Source organism: Ahaetulla prasina, chromosome 3, assembly GCF_028640845.1.
Source record: "Ahaetulla prasina isolate Xishuangbanna chromosome 3, ASM2864084v1, whole genome shotgun sequence".
Lineage (NCBI taxonomy): Eukaryota > Metazoa > Chordata > Lepidosauria > Squamata > Colubridae > Ahaetulla > Ahaetulla prasina.
The window spans coordinates 98,380,597-98,403,052 of record NC_080541.1 but is presented as its reverse complement, the minus strand read 5'-3'; the positions used below and the strand labels follow the sequence as shown (position 1 = coordinate 98,403,052).

Sequence of the window (22,456 nt, the reverse complement as noted above, 5' to 3'; positions counted from 1 at the left end):
TAACAACTGCAGTGAGTCACTTAACAACTGTTGCAAATCATAAAAGGGAGCACTCACTTAGCAACCAAAATTTTGGGCTCAGTTGTGGTTGTAGGTCAAGGGCTACCTTTACTAGAATGGAAGAATATTATGGCTATAGGAAAGAGATGGCAATGGCAAACAATATCCATACTGCTGGCACCAAAGTTGAGTTTGACTTGGAGACTTTACTCAAATAAAAAAAGTAATGTCTCAAATAGCAAATAACAGATTTGCTATCTTCAGGTTGTTGAGTGTTTTGTACAGAGTATGTGGAATAAGAAACATTGTGTGCTTTGGGAATACAATAATTAGAGCATTCATTTCATTATCAAAGATGCAATCACATCATTTTCTACTACCTCTATCTCTTCTTTGTATTTCAGCAAGGGTGCTTCCATAATATTTCTCATTTTGAAAGTTTCATTTTCAACATCAAAATTATGGGCAGTGAGATCAGTGAGGCGTTTCCAGTGACGTGCCATCATGGCTTTATTGGACATCAACTCAAGCAAAGGACAACATTCACTGAAGTCATCGATAGTTTTCTTAAGATCCAGAAATGCCTGCCATTCCTTCAATGCTCGCGGGAGCTTACGACACCTACAGGTACAGACACAGTGGGCACACTCAAAATAATTGTAAAATTCCACTAGAGAGAAATATTTGAAAACAACCACAATCTTATGAATCTATATACTGCTAAAACTCTCCTGTTTATCTGTTTGTAAACTTTAACTGGGTGAAATGGTGCATCGTAGGGCAATAATTTTGAATCTCAAATGGGCTAACTTGCAGAATGTGTCCAAAGTCCAGAACCCGTAACTCCTGTGGAACTGAAATTTGACAAATTTTATAAAACATTTTATGACAAAATGCAAAATGCCATCAAACTTTTCCTGATGTTTGACTGTGCTGTACTGTTTAAAACTGACTATTTTCAAGGCAGATGCATCTCTGAATATCTCCCTGAATTTTTAAGAAGTTTTCCAGTGAAGGCCGTCAATTAGAAGTTCTGCCATTGTTGAAGGTATTGAGAAATCTGGTAACGAAATGTCTCTGAAACGATGACACAATGTGTTGTCTAGTATTCATTAAAAGACTCACAAAATTCAAAGCAATTTCCTTCCCAGGTAAGTGTATACAGAATTGTAATCCTAAACACTTCCATCAACAGTCTAGAATTTGCAGGAAAATATATAATTTCTTTTTAAACCTTTAAAATCCATTAATATAGATTAGCTAGTGGAATGGCAGTGTTTGGCCCTGCAGAGATATTTCACTGATTTTCTGCCAATGGCAGATTATGCAAGTTGCAATCCAGTGTCCACAGATTCCCACCCCACCTGGAAAAATACATCAGAGCACAGCTTTACTTAACTGGATTTGAAACATAAACATATTCCAGGTTCACATTTTACATTAAGTAATGCTTGCTTAAGTTTGTAAAATAGTCCAGGATACACATTAAAAAGCCACAATAGTTGAATCTATGCCCTACATTAAGCAACAGTGATATCAAAATAGAAGGGATCAAAATCAATAAGATGGCCAGAAACCATAAGACAGGCAACATGATGTACGTGCAAAACTGGCAGGACTTGCATTGTGATGTTCTGACCATCATTCTTGCCGACTTTGACATCTATTCCTCACATAGCACCAGTGGTCAGTTTCAAAATTCTTTGCTACTGGTTCTGTGGGCGTGGCTTGGTGGGTGTGGCAGGGAAGGATACTGTAAAATCTCCATTCCATCCCCAATCCAGGGGAAGGTTACTGCAAAACCCCCATTTCCTCCTGATCAGCTACAATTTGGGAGGCAGAGAATAGTTGGGGGCGGGGCCAGTCAGAGGTGGTATTTACCAGTTCTCTGAACTACTCAAAATTTCCACTACCAGTTCTCCAGAACTGGTCAGAACCTGCTGAAACCCACCTCTGCATAGCACTAAATATAAACCGCATTATGATCTAGCTGAGTCTGCAAAACCGTAAAGCAGACATCTATGAAAATCAATTAACACCCCACCCCACCCCAGGAAATGTTAAAGCACCATTTCTACTACAGTGACTATACCTACAAATAGATACTGCAAAATCTCCATTCCCAACCCACTCCAGGGGAAGGATACTGCAAAATCCCCATTCCCTCCCCACTCCTGAGGGAAGGATATTGCAAGATCTCCATTCCCACCCCACTCTGGGGCCAGTCAGAGGTGGTATTTGCCGGTTCTCCAAACTACTCAAAATTTCCGCTACTGGTTCTCCAGAACCTGTCAGAACCTGCTGGATTTCACCCAGTGGTGGGATTCAATTTTTTTAACAACCTGTTCTGTGGGCGTGGCTTATTTTGGGGTGTGGCTTGATGGTCATACGACTGTGTGGATGTGGCTAGCTAATCATGTGACCAGGTGGCCGAGGCTATGTGCATAGGGACTACTCAGAGGGCTGAAAAAAGTCATTTCTGACCGGTTCTCGCACTTCTGACCATGCTCACATTTATGCCCACTGCAGCATTCTGAACACTCATGTCACAACTCATGTCACAACTGCTTTGTGTCATTCATTTCACAACTGCTTATCTTCACCACGGTTACAAGATAGGGCGCAAAACGTAAAATGTGAAGAAAGTCGTAAGTGTGAGGACCGATCAAAAGTGTGAGGACCAGTCAAAAGTAACTTTTTCAGCCCCCTGAGTAGTCCCTATGCACATAGGGACTACCCAGAGGGCTGAAAAAAGTGATTTATGACAGGTCCTCACACTTTTGACCAGTCATCATTTATGCCCGTTGTAGCATTCTTAACAACCATGTCACTCATTTCACAACTGCAGTGCTTCATGTGACTGGGTGGGCGGGGCCAGGTGGTCATGTGACATTGCTTCTTTGCCCTAATGGCAGTTTGCTGCAATGGTCGTAAGTGTGAAAAACGGTCCTAAGTCACTTTTTTCAATGCCATTGTAATTGAATTGAATTGAATTGAATTTATTGAATTTTTATACCGCCCTTCTCCCGAGGGACTCAGGGCGGTTTACAGCCAAGATAAAAAAAATGACAACAATATACACATAAAACAATAACTTAAAAAACTTATTACACAGATGGCCGAATTAAAACATTAAAATAATAAAACCCCATAAAATTATGAAATATTAGAATATTAAAACTGTTAAAATCCTATGCCAGTCCTACGTGAATAAACAAATAGGTCTTCAGCTCACGGCGGAAAGTCCGAAGGTCCAACAGTTGACGAAGTCCAGGGGGAAGTTCGTTCCAAAGTGTGGGAGCTCCCACAGTAACTGTTATAAGTCAAGGATTACCTGAACAAAAATACAAAAAGCTTCTTTGCTTCCAAAAAGCTGCCCTAAATACCAATCATTAGATTAGAAATACCTGCAAACTGGAGTTACAAATCAGACAGGGTGCCAGAGCACCTTGAGGAATTAAAATAGTTAAAATGCAATGATAACTATCAGCAACCAACTCTTACTCATAAAGTGAAACCCTTTAGCACAGAGGTCATTTAAGCTCTCCAGAATGAATCAAAGGAGCAAACCTGTTGCTTGTTAAACCAATTAACAGAACAAATAGACACAGGAACTAGTCAGATTTCCGAAGCTGCTTCTTTTCAGAAATTAAAGAAAAAGAGATTAACTTTTTTCCTTCCAAACAAAGCTGAATAGGGAAAATTATCTCATCATTAAACACAGGTTTAAACATCACCAAGCACAGAATTAAACTTCACTAAAAACCGGTTTTAGACCAAAAGTCAGAAAGGGTATTAAACTCATGTTTGAATGTCAATCTTTCTAGCTAGCCAATAAGCCTTGCTGAATGTCACTCATCTTGGTTGCTTGCCATTAAAAGCTTCTGCTTCGTTATTCAATTATTTCTTCAAAGTGCTGATCATTGCATCCTGGCTGGAAGAATTCCAACAGGGGAGTATTTCCTCCTAACAGTGGTGCAAAAAGCTTAAAACAACCCTTCCCCTTTAAGAAAGTAAAAAAAAAAAAAACACCTCTGAGAAGCTCCGGAAGCAACAGTAAGTCTAGGCATACTGCCAAGAATGTAATAAGGGCTAATGGAGAGGCAGTTTCTGTAAGCAGGGCAATAAAGATTAGGCTAGGAAACATCACCAGAAAGCTGTAATTCCTTACAGGATTAACCCTGTAAAGTGGAAAAAAACAAAAGGAGATTTCTTCTAACAACCGTTCTCCGAACTGCTTAACTACTTAACAACCAGTTCTACTGAACTGGTGCAAACCAGTAGAATCCCATCACCGATTTCACTCCTGATTTATTTGCATGGCATATGCATTTCTCAATAGAAGAAGGGTCATGATATAGTGGCATTTATTAGGGTTGCAGACAAATTAATCAGAAGAAATAAATTGAAATCAATTAACATTTCACCAAGCACCAACAAGTAACTGAGATTCAATTTTCTTTCTATTGGTCTTCCAGAGGTCTGCTTTAAGCAGTGTATTGTTAGCATCAACCTGAAAGAAACCAATTGTTCCCTTCACCGCCTCTCAGTAATATATCACAGTAGCTCAGTTGAATAGACATGCAGTTCCTATGTTTTCTCACCTGTTCTGAAACTCAAGTAGTTCATTATTAATCTTCTCAATGTTTACATCTGACCAGAGGATATCATGGTAGCCATTCACTGTATCAATGACATTGTTGTACAGGCTGTAAAGCTTCTGCAACAAGTTCAGCTGTTTCTTTATCTCAAGGAGTTGAGGGTACTGAGTGACAGGCAAACCAAAAAGCTCTTCACCTCCTGTGTAAGTAATGTATTTCCGGAAAAGGTTGTCAAATCGGTTCTAGAGAGTAGAATAAAAGTTTGAGTATACTTAACAATATTCAAAACCGAAAGCAATTCATAAATAACTACCTTGAGTGGCTTTACTTTTTCCTAAAGCAGAAAAGTCAGTAACAAAAGAAAATTAAGAACTTGAGAGATAACAGCGATATATAGAGTAAATTGTTGGTTGGGTTTTCCATTCTCTATTGTACAGCTTCTGAATTCCCACTTCTAGATGAGAATTGTTAAGAAACAAAAGAAACAATACAGCTACCAAGAATCTTGACATTTCCTATCTTAAAAACTGGCTCTCATAAACATATACAATGATGATATATTAAACTAGATTACTGATGACTGCAGATGATGGTTGGTGAAAACTCTCTGCAAATTCCATTTTTGGATCTTATCCTGATTCTCATTACCACATTGGGAGACATGCAACACAATGCAATACAGGTTCAAAATACAGCTACATGCCAGTGGTGGGTTTCAAATTTTTTTACTACTGGTTCTGTGGGTGTGGCTTGGTGGGTGTGGCATGGCTTGGTGGGCGTGGCATGGCTTGGTGGGCACGGCTTGGTGCGTGTGGCAGGGGAAGGATACTGTAAAATCTCCATTACCTCCCCAATCCAGGGGAAGGTTACTGCATAATCCGCATTTCCTCCCTATCAGCTGGGACTTGGGAGGCAGAGAACAGATGGGGATGGGACCAGTCAGAATTTTTACTACCAGTTCTCCAAACTATTCAAAATTTCTGCTACCAGTTCTGCAGAACTGGTCAGAACCTGCTGAAACCCACCTCTGCTACATGCATTAAAAAGGCACCTGCAAGTGCATATAATTCAGTCTCCTTGAAAAAGGTGTTCTCTTGGAAATCTCCCTAATCTTCTGGGCATAGATTTCAGGTTTCTCTTCCCAGAACATCCATGGAAGGTCAAAACAAACATCAACAAAGTTTGTCAGTGATTCCTTTTAACTCAAAAATAAAAATCCAATTTGTATATTTGAAAACATACAAACAGACTAATGATCTTGCCTTTCTTTTAGGAGTAGAACTGCCCCAAACACTTGGGACAAAGCAGGCACTACATTGTTTCTACAAATTTCTCTGAAGTAACTATGGATGGTCAGTCTGGAAAATACTGTAAAAAGGAAGCAGCCTCTGGGAAATTGCAGTCCTTCACCCCCCAAGTTTTTGTAGTGTGCAGAGCATTTTTACTTTTCTAGCACCAGGCTAGAAACCAGGAGATTGTGAATTCTAGTCCCACCTTAGACATGAAAGCTGGATCAATGATTTGGGCCAGTCACACTTTCTTACTTCAACCCAACTTGCAGAATTGTTATGGGGGGTATAGGATGGATAGATTATTAGGTATTTTTGGCACCTTGAGATAGAGAGAGGAGGAGAGGGGGGGAGGGAGAGATGGAGAGAGACAGAGAGAAAGACAAAGAGAGAGACAGAGAGAGACAGAGAGACAGAGAGAGAGAGAGACACAGAGACACAGAGACACAGAGAGACAAAGTAACAAAGACCCAATTCATTTTCTAAACTCCAATCACCCTCACTTCCTAATACAGTAGAGGAGGAGGGGGACAAATATAGATGTCAACACTGAAATCTGCCCTGCAAATTGAGCATTAAAAAAGGATCAAATTTAAAATGAGCTAACAATTTATTGTATTAATATTAGTGATGCAGACACACAATTTAATTCAATTATTCACAGAAATCAGGAGCAGCAGCTGTAAAAATCAAGCCCTTTTGCTCCTGGTTGTTCCCCCAGCCTTGTTCCAGCTGAATCACTTTTACCAAGAACAAAAGAAAAAGAAATTGGTCTCTGGTAAGGTGAACCAAATTACAAAATGTCAATGCCAATATAGACCCTTACAGAGCACAAGCCTTGTAGCATCTGCACGTATCTTCAGCACAAATACTTTGGTCACTATAGAAACAGAAAACAGAATTGGTATGGTCTAACAGAGTCTCCTTGACTATTGCGGAATTCACTTTTGCGATATAATTTTCTCTTGCTGGGTCAGATACAAATTGACATATCAGGGTGATGCTATCTTGCAGTTTATCTTTAAGCATTAGCTATTTATATTAGTCTTTTCCAATCCGATTGCAGTCTAAGGTATCCTGATTGGGTGGAAGGTAAAGTCCAGTGCAAGATTATCAGACTGGGGAGATACTTTACATTAATAAGCAAAACGGTAGAGGAAATACCTGGAAAATTATAAGCCTGTCACTAGCTTCTTGAGGTTCAAGTCCATCTACCATGGGACCATTCTGGAAGAAGAATAGATTGAAATATTAATAAAAATCCATTTAAAAGTCCTTCAAGAGTATATGCTACCTTTCATTTTAGAGTGTCCATTCTCTCATCTCCAAAATGATTACATCATTTAGGTTATGGTAATTAAAGTGATACTTCCTTTTGTACATTCAATCCCCAGCTTCAAAGCTTCCAACAGAACAAGTAATCAAATTATAATCAAAACATATCTAAGCAGAAGGATAACATAGTCTTATGATTTGTGGATCAACTATGACTTTGCATAGAATGAAATATTCAATGTTTCTACAACCTCAAATCAAACTTTTCATACTGGGAAATCTCCACCCCATGGAGTTTTTCATACATTTAAAATGAAGTGTGACTCTATTCCATAACACACAGAGATACAAATACAGCTCTTGTCAGCTGAGTTACTTCACACCATCCAAGTGTAGAATGCTGTAGTTGCTTGTGTAAAACAAGTTCTACTCATTGGGCATTTAAATTAGTTTTTTAAGGGATGTTTTTAATTATTGTGTGTATTTGTATTTTATCTGCCTGTTCACCACCCTGAGTCCTTCGGGAGAAGGGCGGTATACAAATATTATTATTATTATTATTATTATTATTATTATTATTATTATTATTATTATTATTATTATTATTATTATTATTATTATTATTATTATTATTATTATTATTATTACTCTGAAGTAATCCTTTCTAAAAATTTAATGTTTCTTTGAAGTTTCAGATATGGGAGAAATTTACTACTATAAATTTAGTATAGAAATTTACTATAACACTATAACTCTGGAATTCCTTCTATCAATAGGGAAATTTCCAGAACCTGGCTTGGGGATAAAATATATTCCTGTGCAAATATTTGCTAGGCTTGTCAGATGATCGATTCTACTGCTAAGGTATACTCTTCAATCTTGAATAATGTGTTTAGAGTTAGCTGCTTTCTATATTTGACCAACTAAGGAAAAGCACCTATAGACCTGATAGGGATAGCTTCTTCTTTTTTTAAACTAGTACTGTGCATTTTAAAAACTGCAAAGGAATGTAAGCTAATATTACCTTATTTCTGCTGGGATTTTTTAATGTTACCCTGAGCTAACCGAGAATAAACTCTATTTTTAATGTCTAACCTTCAACTTATTTTCAGATACAAGAAACAAGTTTGAAAATTGTGTTTTCCCAATGTACTGTAGTATTGTACCTTGTCATAATCCAAGTAATATTGATCACAATCTTCAACAAATACTTCCACTGTGCTGATTAGTTCCCCTCGGAATTTGGGCTGCAAAGCCACTAATTCATTCTGCACTTCATTTCCTCGGACCAACAATTTCTCCCAGGTATACCGCAGAGTGTCGACTTTTTCCATCTGCTCCTTTGCCACCAGTAACTCATACTTGTTTAACGTTGCATAAGATTCCTGCCAAGGCAACAGTTGTTATCTTTCATTATTAAAGTTTACACATGGCATTACTAACCAAACATAGATTTGGGAATTCAAGATAAATATAGCAGTAGAAAGCTTGCTAAAGATGAAAGAGAATTGTTTGAGTTAGTGCAAAACCCATCTTAAAAATCAGCAACCTTGAATTTTAAATAACACATACCAGAAGATAGCCACCATTTACATACTACTAACAATGAAAGAAGTATCTAGGTTTTTGTTTTTGAGAGTGAATGTATTTACAGCTATAGTATCTCACAATCAAATGCAGACGCAATATTTTTTCCAATTGCTATTTATGGCTGCAAAAAACAAATGGCTCTAAAAAAAGGCAGATAAGAGAAGGGTGGACACCTTTGAATTGTGGTTCTAGAGGCGACTATTACATGTCCGATGGACTGCGAAAATAATAAAGTCCTAGACTGAACCTCACCAAAAATATCAGTTGAAGACAAGATCACCAAACAGTTGATTAAGGAGGAAGTGTGAGAGAGGGGCATGGAGAGAGATGATCCATAGAGAGCCAAGGGTTGGACATGACTGAATGGCCGATGTGATGATGATGACAGTATCCCAAACAGATTTCCTAAGAATGATCTTTTATTATACAATTAAAGCTATTTTTTCTGGCCTGCAGAAAATGTGGCCAATCAAACAGCCTTGTGCAGTCCTTCCCAAAGCATTTTTTTAAAAAATAACCAATCCACTTGCCACCAAACTTGATGCTACCCAAGAAGGATCCACTGTCACTGTTTTTGCAGCTACTTCTACCCAGAAAGAAATGTTTTTGAACCACTGAACAGCAGATCAGGGCACCAGCTATTCTTTTGTCGCCCACAATTATTTTTAAGGTATAAGTCCTTTCCCCTTCAGAAGTGGTGAAGGCCTGCTCTATCTAAGCGTTACATGATTGACAAAAGGCTTGATGGGCAGGAGAAGTCAATACTTATGAGCCGTTTGTCCCTTGATTTTGAGGAAGTGGTTTCTTCTGCTCTCACCTTGTCCTGTAAACAAAGTTTGTAGATTTTTCATATTTTATCATTGGAACTATTAGGCAGAAAGCCAGTCAGAGAAAAGCAAAGTAAGTTTCATTCCCTCTTGAGTGAAACAATTAAGAAATTAAATCTGTAAAGTGGGGTATTACACAGTCAAGGAAGAGGCAGAAAAGATACTAAAGCTGCTAAAAGCAAAAAAAAGATTTTGGTGTGAAAACAAAGATGCAATTGATAGGAGGACTCTGAAAACATTAACCTCTGAGTAGACCTCTCCATCACCTTTCCTTGCCTTCCAATGTAAGAAAGGAATTTACCTTCTTTCATCAAACTAGCAGAAGGCAGAGTTCAGTGCCAAGTGGCAGGACAAGCAATGGGCCTGGGTTCCCTTCCCAGTTACCTCAATTGGTCCCACTTGGAAGTCTATGGAGATTTGTTGTTCTCGGATCTCTTTGAGGGCAGCCATGGCTATTCTTATGTCATCCAGGTCTTTAATCTGACGGTTCAGTTTCTTGCTGATTTCCTCTACAAAGGTGAAGATGTTTTCCATCTCTGTCCTGTATTTCTTATTACAGTGACGTCCAAACGCAGCCATCCAAGCTTTGGTTTCTGTTGTAAGGGCCAACTTTAAATCCGCTATAGAAAATGATGGAGAAGCTTCAGTTAGGACCAAATTGATGTACTGACACAGCCCATATTAAATCTACTATCCCCTCTTCCATGCATTTGGTGACAAGAGATAAAGCAGTAACACCGTTTTAATATACCTCAGGAAAAACAGCAAGAGAGTTTTATTTTATATATGCTATGTAGAAATACATTTGACTGAGACTAAAGCAACTTCTAAATAAACTTTTTGATGGCAAGTAAATTTTTTTATTATTTTTTATTATTTGCATTTATATCCCGCCCTTCTCTGAAGACTCAGGGCGGCTTACACTATGTTAGCAATAGTCTTCATTCTATTTGTATATTTATATACAAAGTCAACTTATTGCCCCCAACAATAAATGTGTTTAATATTTTGGGAAAGAGGAGAATTACACTGTCTGGAGAATGATGTAAAGTAGGATTGTACACACTGTATACTTCAAAAAAGCTAGCATACTCTTTTTGTTTAAAATGTTGGTGGAAGAGTTTAGAAATTTTTCTTTTCTTGTTAACTAGCTCAAACCTTTAATCAGTAGTGGGTTGCTACCGGTTCTCCCCAGTTCACAAGAACCAGTAGTAAACATTTGGAATAGTTTGGAGAACCGGTAGTAAAAATTCTGCCTGGCCCCGCCCCCAATCTATTGCTGCCTCCCGACTCCCAGCTGATTGGCTAGAAGGAAAAAATCAAGACTCACTTGTCGAAGAAGAGAAGAAAAAAAACAAGACACCGTCCCTTTAAATTGAGAAGCCAAGAAGCCTCCCAACTGATCGGCTCACTTCTCAGCCAGGAGATCGCTTGGCAAAGAAGAAGTGGGGGGGAACCGCTGTCGTTTTAAATTGACAGAGTGGCTAGAAGCTCCTTTCTGGGTCAGCTGAACAACAAATTAGATAAGAGGAGGAATTCTTATATGGTTCGATATTTTTGAAGTTTTGGGGTTTGTGCAACATGGGCTTTGTGTTTCTAAAAAGGTTTGGGCGATTTCCATTGTAAAGTATCCTGTCTTGAATGAGTTTTCTGCCTGCTTGTAAATGGAGCCGAACTTCTGGCTTTCACTTTCTATGATCTCTTACAAAGTTTCCTTTATGCAGCTGGCAGGAATGTGGAATTCCAGGCAGGTTCCTTGCTAGCAGCTTGATTATTCCTTAATTATCTGGGATATTTTATTTGGGAAATGAAGAGGGGGGAGTTTGATTCCTTCCCAGAACAGATTAGTGGGGTGGGGAAGAAATGAGGATTTTGAAGTAACCTTCCCCTGGAGTGGGGAGGGAATGGAGATTTTAGGCTTGCTGTCAAACATCAGCCATAATACTAATAATTGTTTTGAACAATATGCAGCTTGGATTACATGAATGGCTATTTTATATGTGAAATTATGACTGAAACCTATATAGGTTCACACTGTCAGGAAGTTTGTCCTTAGTTTTAGGTTGCTTCTCTCTTTGTTGAGTTTCCATCCATTGCTTCTTGTTTTGCTTTCTGGTGCTTTGGAAAATACTTTCCCCCCCCCTTCTTTCTAGCAGCCCCTTAAAAGACTGTTGCCTATCACACTCTTGGGCAAAGCATGTGAGCCATTTCCTCCTTTCAGTGGTCCATGAAAGTGCATCTATAGCAGAGGTCTCTAACCTTGGCCACTTTAAGACTTTAAGACAGCAAAGCTGGCTGAGGAATTCTGGGAGTTGAAGTCCTTAAGTCTTAAAATGGCCAAGTTTGGAGATCCCTGATCTATAGTATGTAGATAATAAAGTTGAAAAAAGGTGAACAACATTTTTGCAGAACTATAGATACATTGAGGCTGGGTGTGACAAGGAATGGCTGGGAGGGGAGGGGCCAGGCGAGGTACCCCTTGACATGAGAGACATTGAGTTGGTCACGCCTACCCAGTCACATGACCATCAAGCCACACCCACTGTCACATGACCATCAAGCCACGCCCACAAAATAAGCCACGCTCACAGAACCGGTAGTAAAAAAAATTAGAACTCACTCCTGCCTTTAATCTAGATTTTTGATGGTTGTGTTTGTTTGTTTTTTGCCTTACAATAGCAAAACAAAGGATAGGTTTAGGCTCTGATATTTCAGATTATCCAACCTTATTTTGAGACTTCAGTCAATGTTAAAAAAAAGCATTCTGAATGAAATTAAATAAAATTTACTGGTAACTAAACATTAAATCCCCGTACCAGTATATAATGCAACAGTTCCCACGAATATGTATTCAGATTCTGAATTAATTTTTAATTCTAAGTCTCGGTAATAAAGGATTTGGGATTCAAAATCAGACAGCAGAGGGCCTCCTTTGATGAAATTTTCAATGGTTTCTTCCTTCTCTCTCTGCCAGATGTGATGATAACATTTGAAGCGCTCCAAAGCTGAAACAACTTCCTGAAACATTGATAAAAATCAATATAAGGCAATCGTATACAAACAGTTCCAGTACTAAATTTTGATATATATTGCTTCATGAAGTAATGACCCATGAACTTTGGCATTAAAGGCTTTCATTCATATCTGAGAAATCCTGGAGTACGATTCATTAATTCATTCATGTATATATTTATTAAGTTCACCGTATATGCCACTCATCTCACCTAGAGTCGCCTTGGCTTACAACCAAGTAAAAACAATAAAACATTAAAAAAATAATGTTTTTTTTTATTTATTTATTTACATTTATATCCCACCCTTCTCCGAAGACTCAGGGCGGCTTACAGTGTATAAGGCAATAGTCTCATTCTATTTGTATATTTACAAAGTCAATTTATTGCCCCTCCAACAATCTGGGTCCTCATTTTACCTACCTTATAAAGGATGGAAGGCTGAGTCAACCTTGGGCCGGGCTTGAACCTGCAGTAATTGCAGGCTGCTGTGTTCTAATAACAGGCTTCTTACCAGCCTGAGCTACCACGGCCCTTAATTATAACGTTAAAATATTAACATTATAATTGACTTAAGGTTAACAAAGATGGCAAGGAAGGGGTCAAGATACACAAGGTAGATCTTTACCTCAGTCCATTAAATACCTCTAATCTGGCATGCCCCCATCAGGGCCTCACTGCTATCAGAAGCAGACTTGGACTTTGCATAGCTTGTAAAACAAACATTTTCTTTTTTTTTGGTAGCCCGCCTGGAGAACTAATCCATTTTGTTCTGCTGAAATATTTTGCTTTTTCTCTCGGTTTCTGCTGCCAACCTGTACATCCTTCACCCCTTCACCACCACTTTGTTCTCTTTCTTTGTTTCCTGCTTCAGGATCATTTCTCACTGTTTAGACAGTTCCTGGACTGCAACTTTCACTCATATGCTTTTGCTCACCCTTTTGGTAGAACTGATAGTTGTACTAAGCACAGACACCAATTTAATTATTTCCTTGTTCTCTGAAATGGCTTTGTAGTAGTTCTTTTTCTGGATAGGAGAGGGCAAGATCATAGAGGCTGTTTCAGAAGCTGCATCTAGACAAAAAAACAAAACAAGGAACTCTACATCAGAGGGCCAAAACTGGAACATTTTTTTTCTATGATCAATCAGGAATATGTGGCTTCTTTGGGCTGAGATGGTACTTTGTCTTTTTGTGGCAAGAAAAGAGTGATACTCTGAAACAGGGGTGGGTTTCACTTACATTTCCTACCGGTTCGCTCATGTGCACACTCACTTCGCTCACACACGCACCCTGTCTGTGCATGCGCAGAAGCTTCTGCACATGCACATATGGGGCGTGCATAAGAGCACAAGCGTGCCTATCGTTCCTGTCCTATTGCTTCCTTTCGTTATATCCAATTAATATAGTTATTACATACTCATACTTATATGATTATATATTGTATAGTTATTACATGCTTATGCTTATATATACTGTGTGACAAAATAAAATAAATAAATAGATTGTATTTGATGATGTCCGGGTGGTGGGCAGAGCCTCCCACCACCGCTGCTAAGCCAAGCCTGGGCGAACCGGTAGCAACCCATCACTTCTCTGAAAGGTACACTGGACCACAATTGGTACAACTGAAGGTGAAATCTCTAAGTCAAGCTTTAAATGACTTCCAGGGCAATAGCAAGCATCTATCTGGTATTTGCTTGGATCTGCTCCAAGTTGAACTCTGGCCTTCAGGCCCCATGTAGGTATCTAAAACTGGGGAAAGTCTGGTCCTGTTACTGCTGATGAAGTTGACAGGATTGCTGGAATTGCTAACTCAGCACTTCATATTAGACCCTGTCTCTCTCGGCTGGCTAAGGCTTCCTGGAGGTTCTCTGCAGGCTACATCCAAGATTTCTGTGGGTCACATGAAATCTTGCAGCCTTGGGTTGGACACTTTATCTATAATTGTGCTTCAATTTATGTCCTTTCGAAAAGGTGTGCAGTGTAAATGTCATTTGGTACAGTGGATTGGCAATGAGCAAAATAAAAACTCTAGAATGCTTTTGTGGAGAATGAATTGAGTTTCTGCAAGTGATTAGCATGTTGCAACCATCTTAGACCTTAATAAGGAGCTTCATGGAGTAAGCAGCAAAAAGAAAACCAAAAAGGTGGCACATATCTAGAATTTACAGGAAGAATTATGGAAGACTGGTCTATCTCTTTGGAATTCCAAGAAGCAAAGGTAGATATTCCAGGGGTGAAATCCAGCAGGTTCTAACAGGTTCTGGAGAACCAGTAGCGGAAATTTTGAGTAATTCAGAGTACTGGCAAATACCACCTCTGGCTGGCCTCAGAGTGGGGTGGGAATGGAGATTTTGCAATATCCTTCCCCCAGGAGGGGAGGGAATGGAGATATTGCCGTATCCTTCCCCTGGAATGGGGTTGGAATGGAGATTTTGCAATATCCTTCCCCTGCCACACCCACCAAGCCATGCCCACAGAACCAGTAGGGAAAAATTTTGGATTTCCCTGGGCTATTTCCTTTTAACTAGTAAATTACTTGTTTAGTAAATTGGTGTGTCCAGTGCTAACTTTAAGTGATCCTTTTATGCATGAAAAGAAGGTTTTGTGTTGCCAGTTCTCTTGTCTTACCTCTTATTTTGACAATCAATCTTTTTCCTCTTCTTTTTATTCTGAGGCTAAGTCAATCCATTAATCTTGGCTGCTCTGACTTTGACATTCACACATACACTACTAATGGGATGAGAGTATCTTTCCCACATTCTAAATATATGTACTTAAAGTATGTTATTGCCACCACATTGTTTCATGATTAATTGTTGCATCAATGAAATGCCACATAGCAGTTAAAATACTTTGTATTTAAATCTTAGAAAAGTCAAGAAACATAGATAAATATTATATTACCCTGGTTTCCAACTTCAGCCTCTTTCATTTCAGTCTCAGAATCGCTGCCTCCCTCATTTCGTAAAGCAAGCATTTTGCGTTCTAACAACTTTTTCTGTGCAGAATGAGAAAAAAAATCCTTAGACTCCACTATCTCAAATTTCATACTGTTTATCAATAGACCTCTTTGAAGTACATAAACACATACCTTTGATAGTCTCTCCTTACTCCACTGACCAACTCCTTTCATGGTGCTTACAATACAGTCCACAGCTTTGTTGAGTGTTTGCTGAATTTCTTCAAGGGTTGGCATTATAGCAAAATTTGGAATAGAAAGGATAACACTAGCTTTAAAGATGGGTGCAGCATTTTGTCTCTGCTTTGAGATATTCTCACTATCTATATGGAAATGAGAAACATAATCCTTATTAATCCACTCAGATACAGAATAAAATCCACATCTTCCAAACAGCCAACAGTTAGATAATTCATCAGTTTGTAGTTAAGATACACTGGAAAAACAATACAAGGCCAACTGATTTTATTTGAAAAACCAAGGAGGCTTGGTTCATTGTGTTCAATTTAAAAGAGAACTTCCTTGAAAACTTTAACACAGTGAAGCACAAGATACTTGGGGCACAAATAATATACATTATATGAACCATGTTGGTCATACAGTCATGAAAAGACCATCAATTTATTGATGAAACATGTATTCTTTGGAGATTGCATACATCTGCACTGCTCACAGATTCCCTTCTGCCATAAATATTTTAAGATGTGCCTTCATTAGGACAGAAAAGAAGCTATATTGCTTTGAACTTTCAGCATTTTGTCCCATATAGTGGGAAGAATTCAGATCAATAATATTCACATTGGGTTCTTCTGTTCACATGAAACATTGGAATTGAAGCCACGAGGGGCAAAACAAGCAGGCAAACACTAGTATTTAGCCTACATTTTATTCCTCCTAAATCTATTTCATGCTGCTCTGCAGAATCAACCTTTCCAGAGAATCAAGCTTTCCAGAAAAATGTAAGAAAAAGGAGTTATCCCAAACTTTGTTTCTCCATTTCCTTTTACCAGCACAAGTTTGCTATAATAATTATTTTGTACAGAATCATTTGGCACTCAGACTTCCTTGGTTATAAATCTGGACAAGCAAATCTACAACTTGGGAACTTTCCTGAAATTAGAGCTCCTGCTGGATTATCAAGTGGAGGTCAGGACCAAGGAGGCCTCTGCCTAGGCAGCAAACATATGTAGAGCAAAACCACTGGTAATGGTGAATGATGTCCTCATCACCATTAGGCTAGATTATTGCAAGATGCTTTACATGGGATTATCTTTGGTGCAAAATGGAACAGCCTACATGTTAGCATATGAGAGCCACTGTTGCTATATAACTCTAGGGGCTTCACACGGATAAAATTCACACAAGTTTTTGTTTTTCATTTATATTTCCTTACATGGTTTAGCTCCCAGGTGTCTTTCAAGATCGTTCTTTCATGTGAAAATGGCCTAACATACACACTCACCCAGAGTAGGGATGTTGTGGAGTATATGGCAACAATACTTTTCTATGACATCATTTAGATGCTGTCCTGGATATTTTGAGATTACAAAAAAGTTTGATCATAATGTCTAGGCTTCAACAGCACATTAAGCAATGAGCCCAAATATAATTTTGCCTTTAACATGTCATTTCTGCTTAAAGAGTAATACTATTTTCAATGTAGATATATCTTAAGTATAATATTCAGAAAGTAAATCTCACTGCATTCCATCAAGCTGTTTTTAGAATGTTCTTGTATTTTTTTAAACTGACTGTCAACAAAGATATGTTCACATTATCAGCAGACCAATGTTCAGGAAGCACAAAACTCAATTTGCGATGCACTACCCACTTCATCAGGGACGCGGTGGCTTAGTGGGTAAGATGCTGAGCTTGTCGATCGAAAGGTCGGCAGTTCAGCAGTTCGAATCCCTAGTGCCGCGTAACGGGGTGAGCTCCCATTACTTGTCCCAGCTTCTGCCAACCTAGCAGTTCGAAAGCACATAAAAAATGCAAGTAGAAAAATAGGGACCACCTTTAGTGGGAAGGTAACAATGTTCCGTGCGCCTTTGGCTTTTAGTCATGCCAGCCACATGACCACAGAGACGTCATTGGACAGCACTGGCTCTTTGGATTTGAAATGGAGATGAGCACCGCCCCCTAGAGTCGGGAATGACTAGCACATATGTGCGAGGGGAACCTTTACCTTAACCCTCCTCATCACAGCAAATTATTACAATGGTGCCTCAGAGCTGTGACATGTGCATTTCAAAACTTGAGTTGTTCTACTGATTTCTTAATTCTAGTTTGTGAAAAAGACTCCACTTAATCTATGTGGAGAAACAGACTAATTAGGAGGAGTGCTATAGAGATGTGCTTCTTTCACACTACCATCCTTCCTTGACACCCACCTTAGTTCTTCATACCAAATTCAAAACATAACTGTGTTCTCCATGCTATATACATGGGTTCTTCATAACAATCAACCTGTATTTTTTTGGTGGAAAAAAGGTTAAGAAAAGAAAGTGATTACCTAAAAAACTGATCACAGAAGAGGCGTGAATTTGCTTGCGTATGGCCTCCAGAGTGTTACGAATAACTTTCAGAAGAGCATCAACATTGCGATGACTGAAATGGGAAAGTAGTTCCTGAGCTTCTTCTTCAAGCATCTCCATTTCTTTCTTTTTTTTCTTGGTTAAAGGAGAAGACAATCCTACTGAAAACTGACTAGCAGTCTGTGAGGATGCTAAGATGTCCATTGGTCCTTCTTCTTCTATATATGGGAACAACAACTGAATTAAATCAGCAAAATTCTGATCAACCAATAAATGAATCATCAGTACTATTTATAGATATATACAACCTTATGCAATTCCATATTTCTTTATGGCTTTAGGGTAATGTGGTAACAATCAGCACCGAGTTTTAAATAGACAAAGGAAAATATATGAATAAGAATTGGTTGGGTCTACTATCATCTCCATCACTTTACAATAACATAGTCAGCATAGATTCTCATGGGGGTGGGGATCTAGCATCCCTCTCCTTTTTCTTCATAACATGAGCATTTCAGTATTAGCATGTGTTTTCTAACAGTACTTTACTTTAAACTGTCCAATTTAGATTATTGTTTCAGCAGCTTCATGAATGAGTTAGTGACCAACACCTGCATATTGTAAATCTTTCAAGGTAGGCCAGAGAAGAACAAACTCAGAGAACTAACAATATCTTTATTGTAAGGGCTAGAGCAGGGGTGTCAAACTTGCGTTGTCACAGCATCAAGTGATGTATCACAACTTTTTTTCCCTTTGCTAAAGTGGGTGTGGCCAGTGCGTGACACATCCGGCCCATGGGCCGTGGGTTTGACACCCTGGGCTACCATAACAGAATTTTGCAAGTCTGAAAGCCATCTCCTCTCCTTTACTTTTACTCCCCAGAAAATCAAGGAGGGCCCCTTCTAAAACACTTCCCATGCCTCTTTTCTTTGGGTGGCCTGAGATACTTTTTGAATGAAGGTTGTCTAGGTTGCAGCTCTTCCTCCCGTTTCTTAAGGCCCTTTCTAAATGCCTAAACAAAAATCCGGGATTCTTGTGCTATGTATCGGTTTGATTCACATTTACTTAATTAAAATTCACATTTACTTAAGTAAAATTAAAATAGAAAAGTTATAAAAGCTTATTACATCAGCTGTCCTTACTTACAAACTACTGTTTGAGAAGTTTTGCTCTTACTATTCAGATGTTTCTCACATCACCTAAATATTCCACTCCCCAAAGGTCTCTAGCATTACCAGTGTAAATATGTGCTTGTATAAGCATGGAAAATGTCTTAGCTGCAGAGTGTTCTATCTAGAATTTTGATCCTTTTCTTATTCTTTAAATAGCTTACAGAAAAGGGGAAAAGTGTTCTCACTGGTTCAATTTGCATTAGCTATGTAGGTGGTAGAACTGATTACGTTGTTGAAATATACTGTTCCATTCATTTGTCTTATTTGTATTCTAACTTACAAGACACAGATGTTTTAATGAAGAGCATGAACAAGTAATACAGTGCTAGTTTACATATGGTAGCATATTTGCTCTTACCTTCATTAATTCCTTCAGTTTTGCTTCCACTCAGAAAACTCTCACCAGCATCTCCCTTATGCTGAGCATCCAGATCTAGCAACATGTTGATAAGTTCATTTGTTGCTTCTTCTGCTAATGAGCTTTTGAGATGTAGCGTGTATAACCCTTTAGTGCAGAGCTCCTGGAAACAAAATATGGAGCATTAGTTAAATTTCGCTCTAGTTTAGCGATGCCAGCAATAGGATATACTTAAAAACTCAGATCATCTCACCATCCTCCTGTACTGCACATCCACAAAAGAAGAAAAAAGTTCCACAGCCATGAGAAACCTGAATTAAAGACAGTGGAAAACTCCTAACCAAAATATTAAACATGTCTGATTCTAATGAGTTTCCAGGACTCATTGGGAGGTAAGCCAACTACTCCCACCAGAGGGGACTGTGAAAAATATAGTTGTTCTTGATTCAAGAGCAGGTTCTTCTATTTGTAGTGTGAATATGAATCTGGTAACCACTGACAGGAAAGAAAAATCTGCTATTAGCTGACTCTTCCATATTAAAAAAAAAACAAAAACAAATGGAGCCCAATTTCAAAGAAAAGAGAATAAAACTTTTCCAAAACCTGAATGTTTTAAGACACACAGAAGCATTATTGTGACATTTTCCTGACACACACACAGAGAAATGTTTTTCAAAAAAATTGAATCATGTTTCTTACAACCATGTGTTGGTATCCACCGAACAGAGAGAGCAAACTGGCAGTCATTTCCACGAAGGGGCATCACTGATTCTACATGCAGAATAACTCTCAGTTTGCTTCTCAGCAGGCTTTGCTTTCTAAACCACGCCCATGTTGCACACCCACACCTTCTGATACATGAATGTCTATGTTTCATTCTTTTCTTTCAGAGATATTTGAATGTTTATTCTCTTTCTTTTTTTAGTCAACTGATATACACCTGGGCTCACACCACACACTCATCCATACTGTATGTTTGACATGTTTGGCTAAACCTCTGCGGGCCCACCCACAGTGTCTTATTAAACAAATCACGGTTAAAAAACAAAGAATGATTTAGAATGATGCAGCAACTCAGCCTATTTCCCCAGCTTCTATTCTTCCTTGCAGTTTCTTAGCAGCCAGTATTCCTAAGGATTAACTTTTATTTCTAGGACTCCATATGCATCCTTATATCTTGGAGAAAGTCAAGTCAAGGACAGCATTTCAGTTCTTTTCCTCTCTCTTCTTTGTGCCTGATATTTTCTGGTAACATGCTGTGCAATGAGTGCAATGGTATACACTCTTCTGGTTTCTATTTCAACAAGACCTGAATGTATGAACTCAATGAAACGGATCACAGCCACATATTACTGCCTTTTTTAAAATTAAAAAAAACACCTATCTCCTTGAAAGAAATATTGTGACTGCATGATGCCTACGCTGCCTACTTCAAACAAAGACTGGCTATTGTGCTGCCATGCCAACACTCCCTGCCTGAGCTGACTACTGTGATTCATAGCAATGCTTCATATCTGCCATCTTTAGTGACTGGGCATTGTGGCCTCATGTTAATGGTATCTGCCAGAAGAAAAGAGACACACTGACCCCTGCAGCTACCTTTGCCAATCATTTCAATAAAAAAAAGATGCCTTTTATTTGCTAGGTCAGATAGCAGTTTCTTGTTTTCTTTTTCTTCTGTCTCTCAAATGCATAATTCAGCACTATGCATACACATAGGCACTACCATCTATAAATGTTTTAAAAGCCACTGATTTCATTTCTCTCTGCTATTCCTGTCTGATGTCTGTCAGTCCTATTTTATAGCAAGAAATAAGAGTTAGTGACTGGGGGAAAAGAATCAAAAGACTAGCTTTGAAAGTGGTCATCATTATTCTTGTGGAGCAAAAGAAAACAGAACTATCATTTTAATCTTGATTTACGTCTGCCCCTTGCAAAAATTAAACAAAAATCTCCACTCAGAATGTCAAATGACAAAAATCTTACCGCTTTCTTTGTAACATACTAATTTTTTTTTTTACAATACACCCTATTGTACTGAGCTTTAATGCCACAATGTGCAATAGAGGATTTTGGGTTGGTTTGTTGTTGTTGTTGTTGTTTTGTGCCCTCAAGTCAGTTTTGACTCCTGGATTTTTCTTGACAAGATTTCTGGAGTGATTTGCTACAACCTTCTTTCTAGGGCTAAGAATGAGGGACTGGGCCATGGTCTCATAGCTGGCTTTACACCTATGGTGGGCCTAGAACTTATGGTTTCCTGGTTTCTAGCCTGGTACCTGAACCACTATAGCAAACAAGCTGTCATCCAAAAGAGATTATTCCCAAGAAATGTCTTTATATTTCTTTTGAAAGAAGTATGTTTGTGTGCACGTAAGAACATGCAATTGTGAGCTACTACTTTCACTCTGAAAATAGTGATGGATACACAGATTAGTTTCCTATCACATAAAATGAAACTATAGGATAATACCTTTGTCAAGTTAAGGAATTGCTCACAGGTCAGTGGATCATCTTCAGGAAGACTGCAGAGGGGCACAGTACTAATTTCTTGAAGAATAGCACTAATACGAAATTCTATTAAGTCATTTACTCGATCAAGTAGCAGCTCAAGGTTATCTTGAAAAGCAAAGAAGATATAATTCGTTACCAAGACAATATGTTTAATAGCTAAGCCTCTCTCTGTAAACATTTATGAAGAACATGGCAGTATTTCACACCAACTTTAAGCATCATCTTTCTAGGATAGCAGAATTCATCCTCAAAATTGTCAAAGGGGCAAAAGAAAACATTCCTCTGGGATCAGTCTCTAAGAGTGCAGCTTTTGTTGTAATAGAC

General features: G+C 38.5%; 1 protein-coding gene across 1 annotated transcript in view; it reads right to left on the bottom strand.

The window, feature by feature from the left end:
- The window catches only part of DNAH5 (dynein axonemal heavy chain 5), a 173,963-nt gene that overhangs the window by 120,507 nt on the left and 31,000 nt on the right, over positions 1-22,456 (bottom strand). The window contains exons 17-28 of the mRNA XM_058177601.1: positions 22,092-22,237; positions 19,622-19,784; positions 18,070-18,309; positions 15,690-15,880; positions 15,503-15,596; positions 13,531-13,667; positions 12,399-12,600; positions 9,967-10,202; positions 8,332-8,550; positions 7,055-7,117; positions 4,605-4,843; positions 381-621 (exon numbers count right to left, since the gene is read on the bottom strand). Of these exons, the coding sequence (XP_058033584.1) occupies positions 381-621; positions 4,605-4,843; positions 7,055-7,117; positions 8,332-8,550; positions 9,967-10,202; positions 12,399-12,600; positions 13,531-13,667; positions 15,503-15,596; positions 15,690-15,880; positions 18,070-18,309; positions 19,622-19,784; positions 22,092-22,237 (2,171 nt within the window). The remainder of the gene's footprint in view (positions 1-380; positions 622-4,604; positions 4,844-7,054; positions 7,118-8,331; positions 8,551-9,966; positions 10,203-12,398; positions 12,601-13,530; positions 13,668-15,502; positions 15,597-15,689; positions 15,881-18,069; positions 18,310-19,621; positions 19,785-22,091; positions 22,238-22,456) is intronic.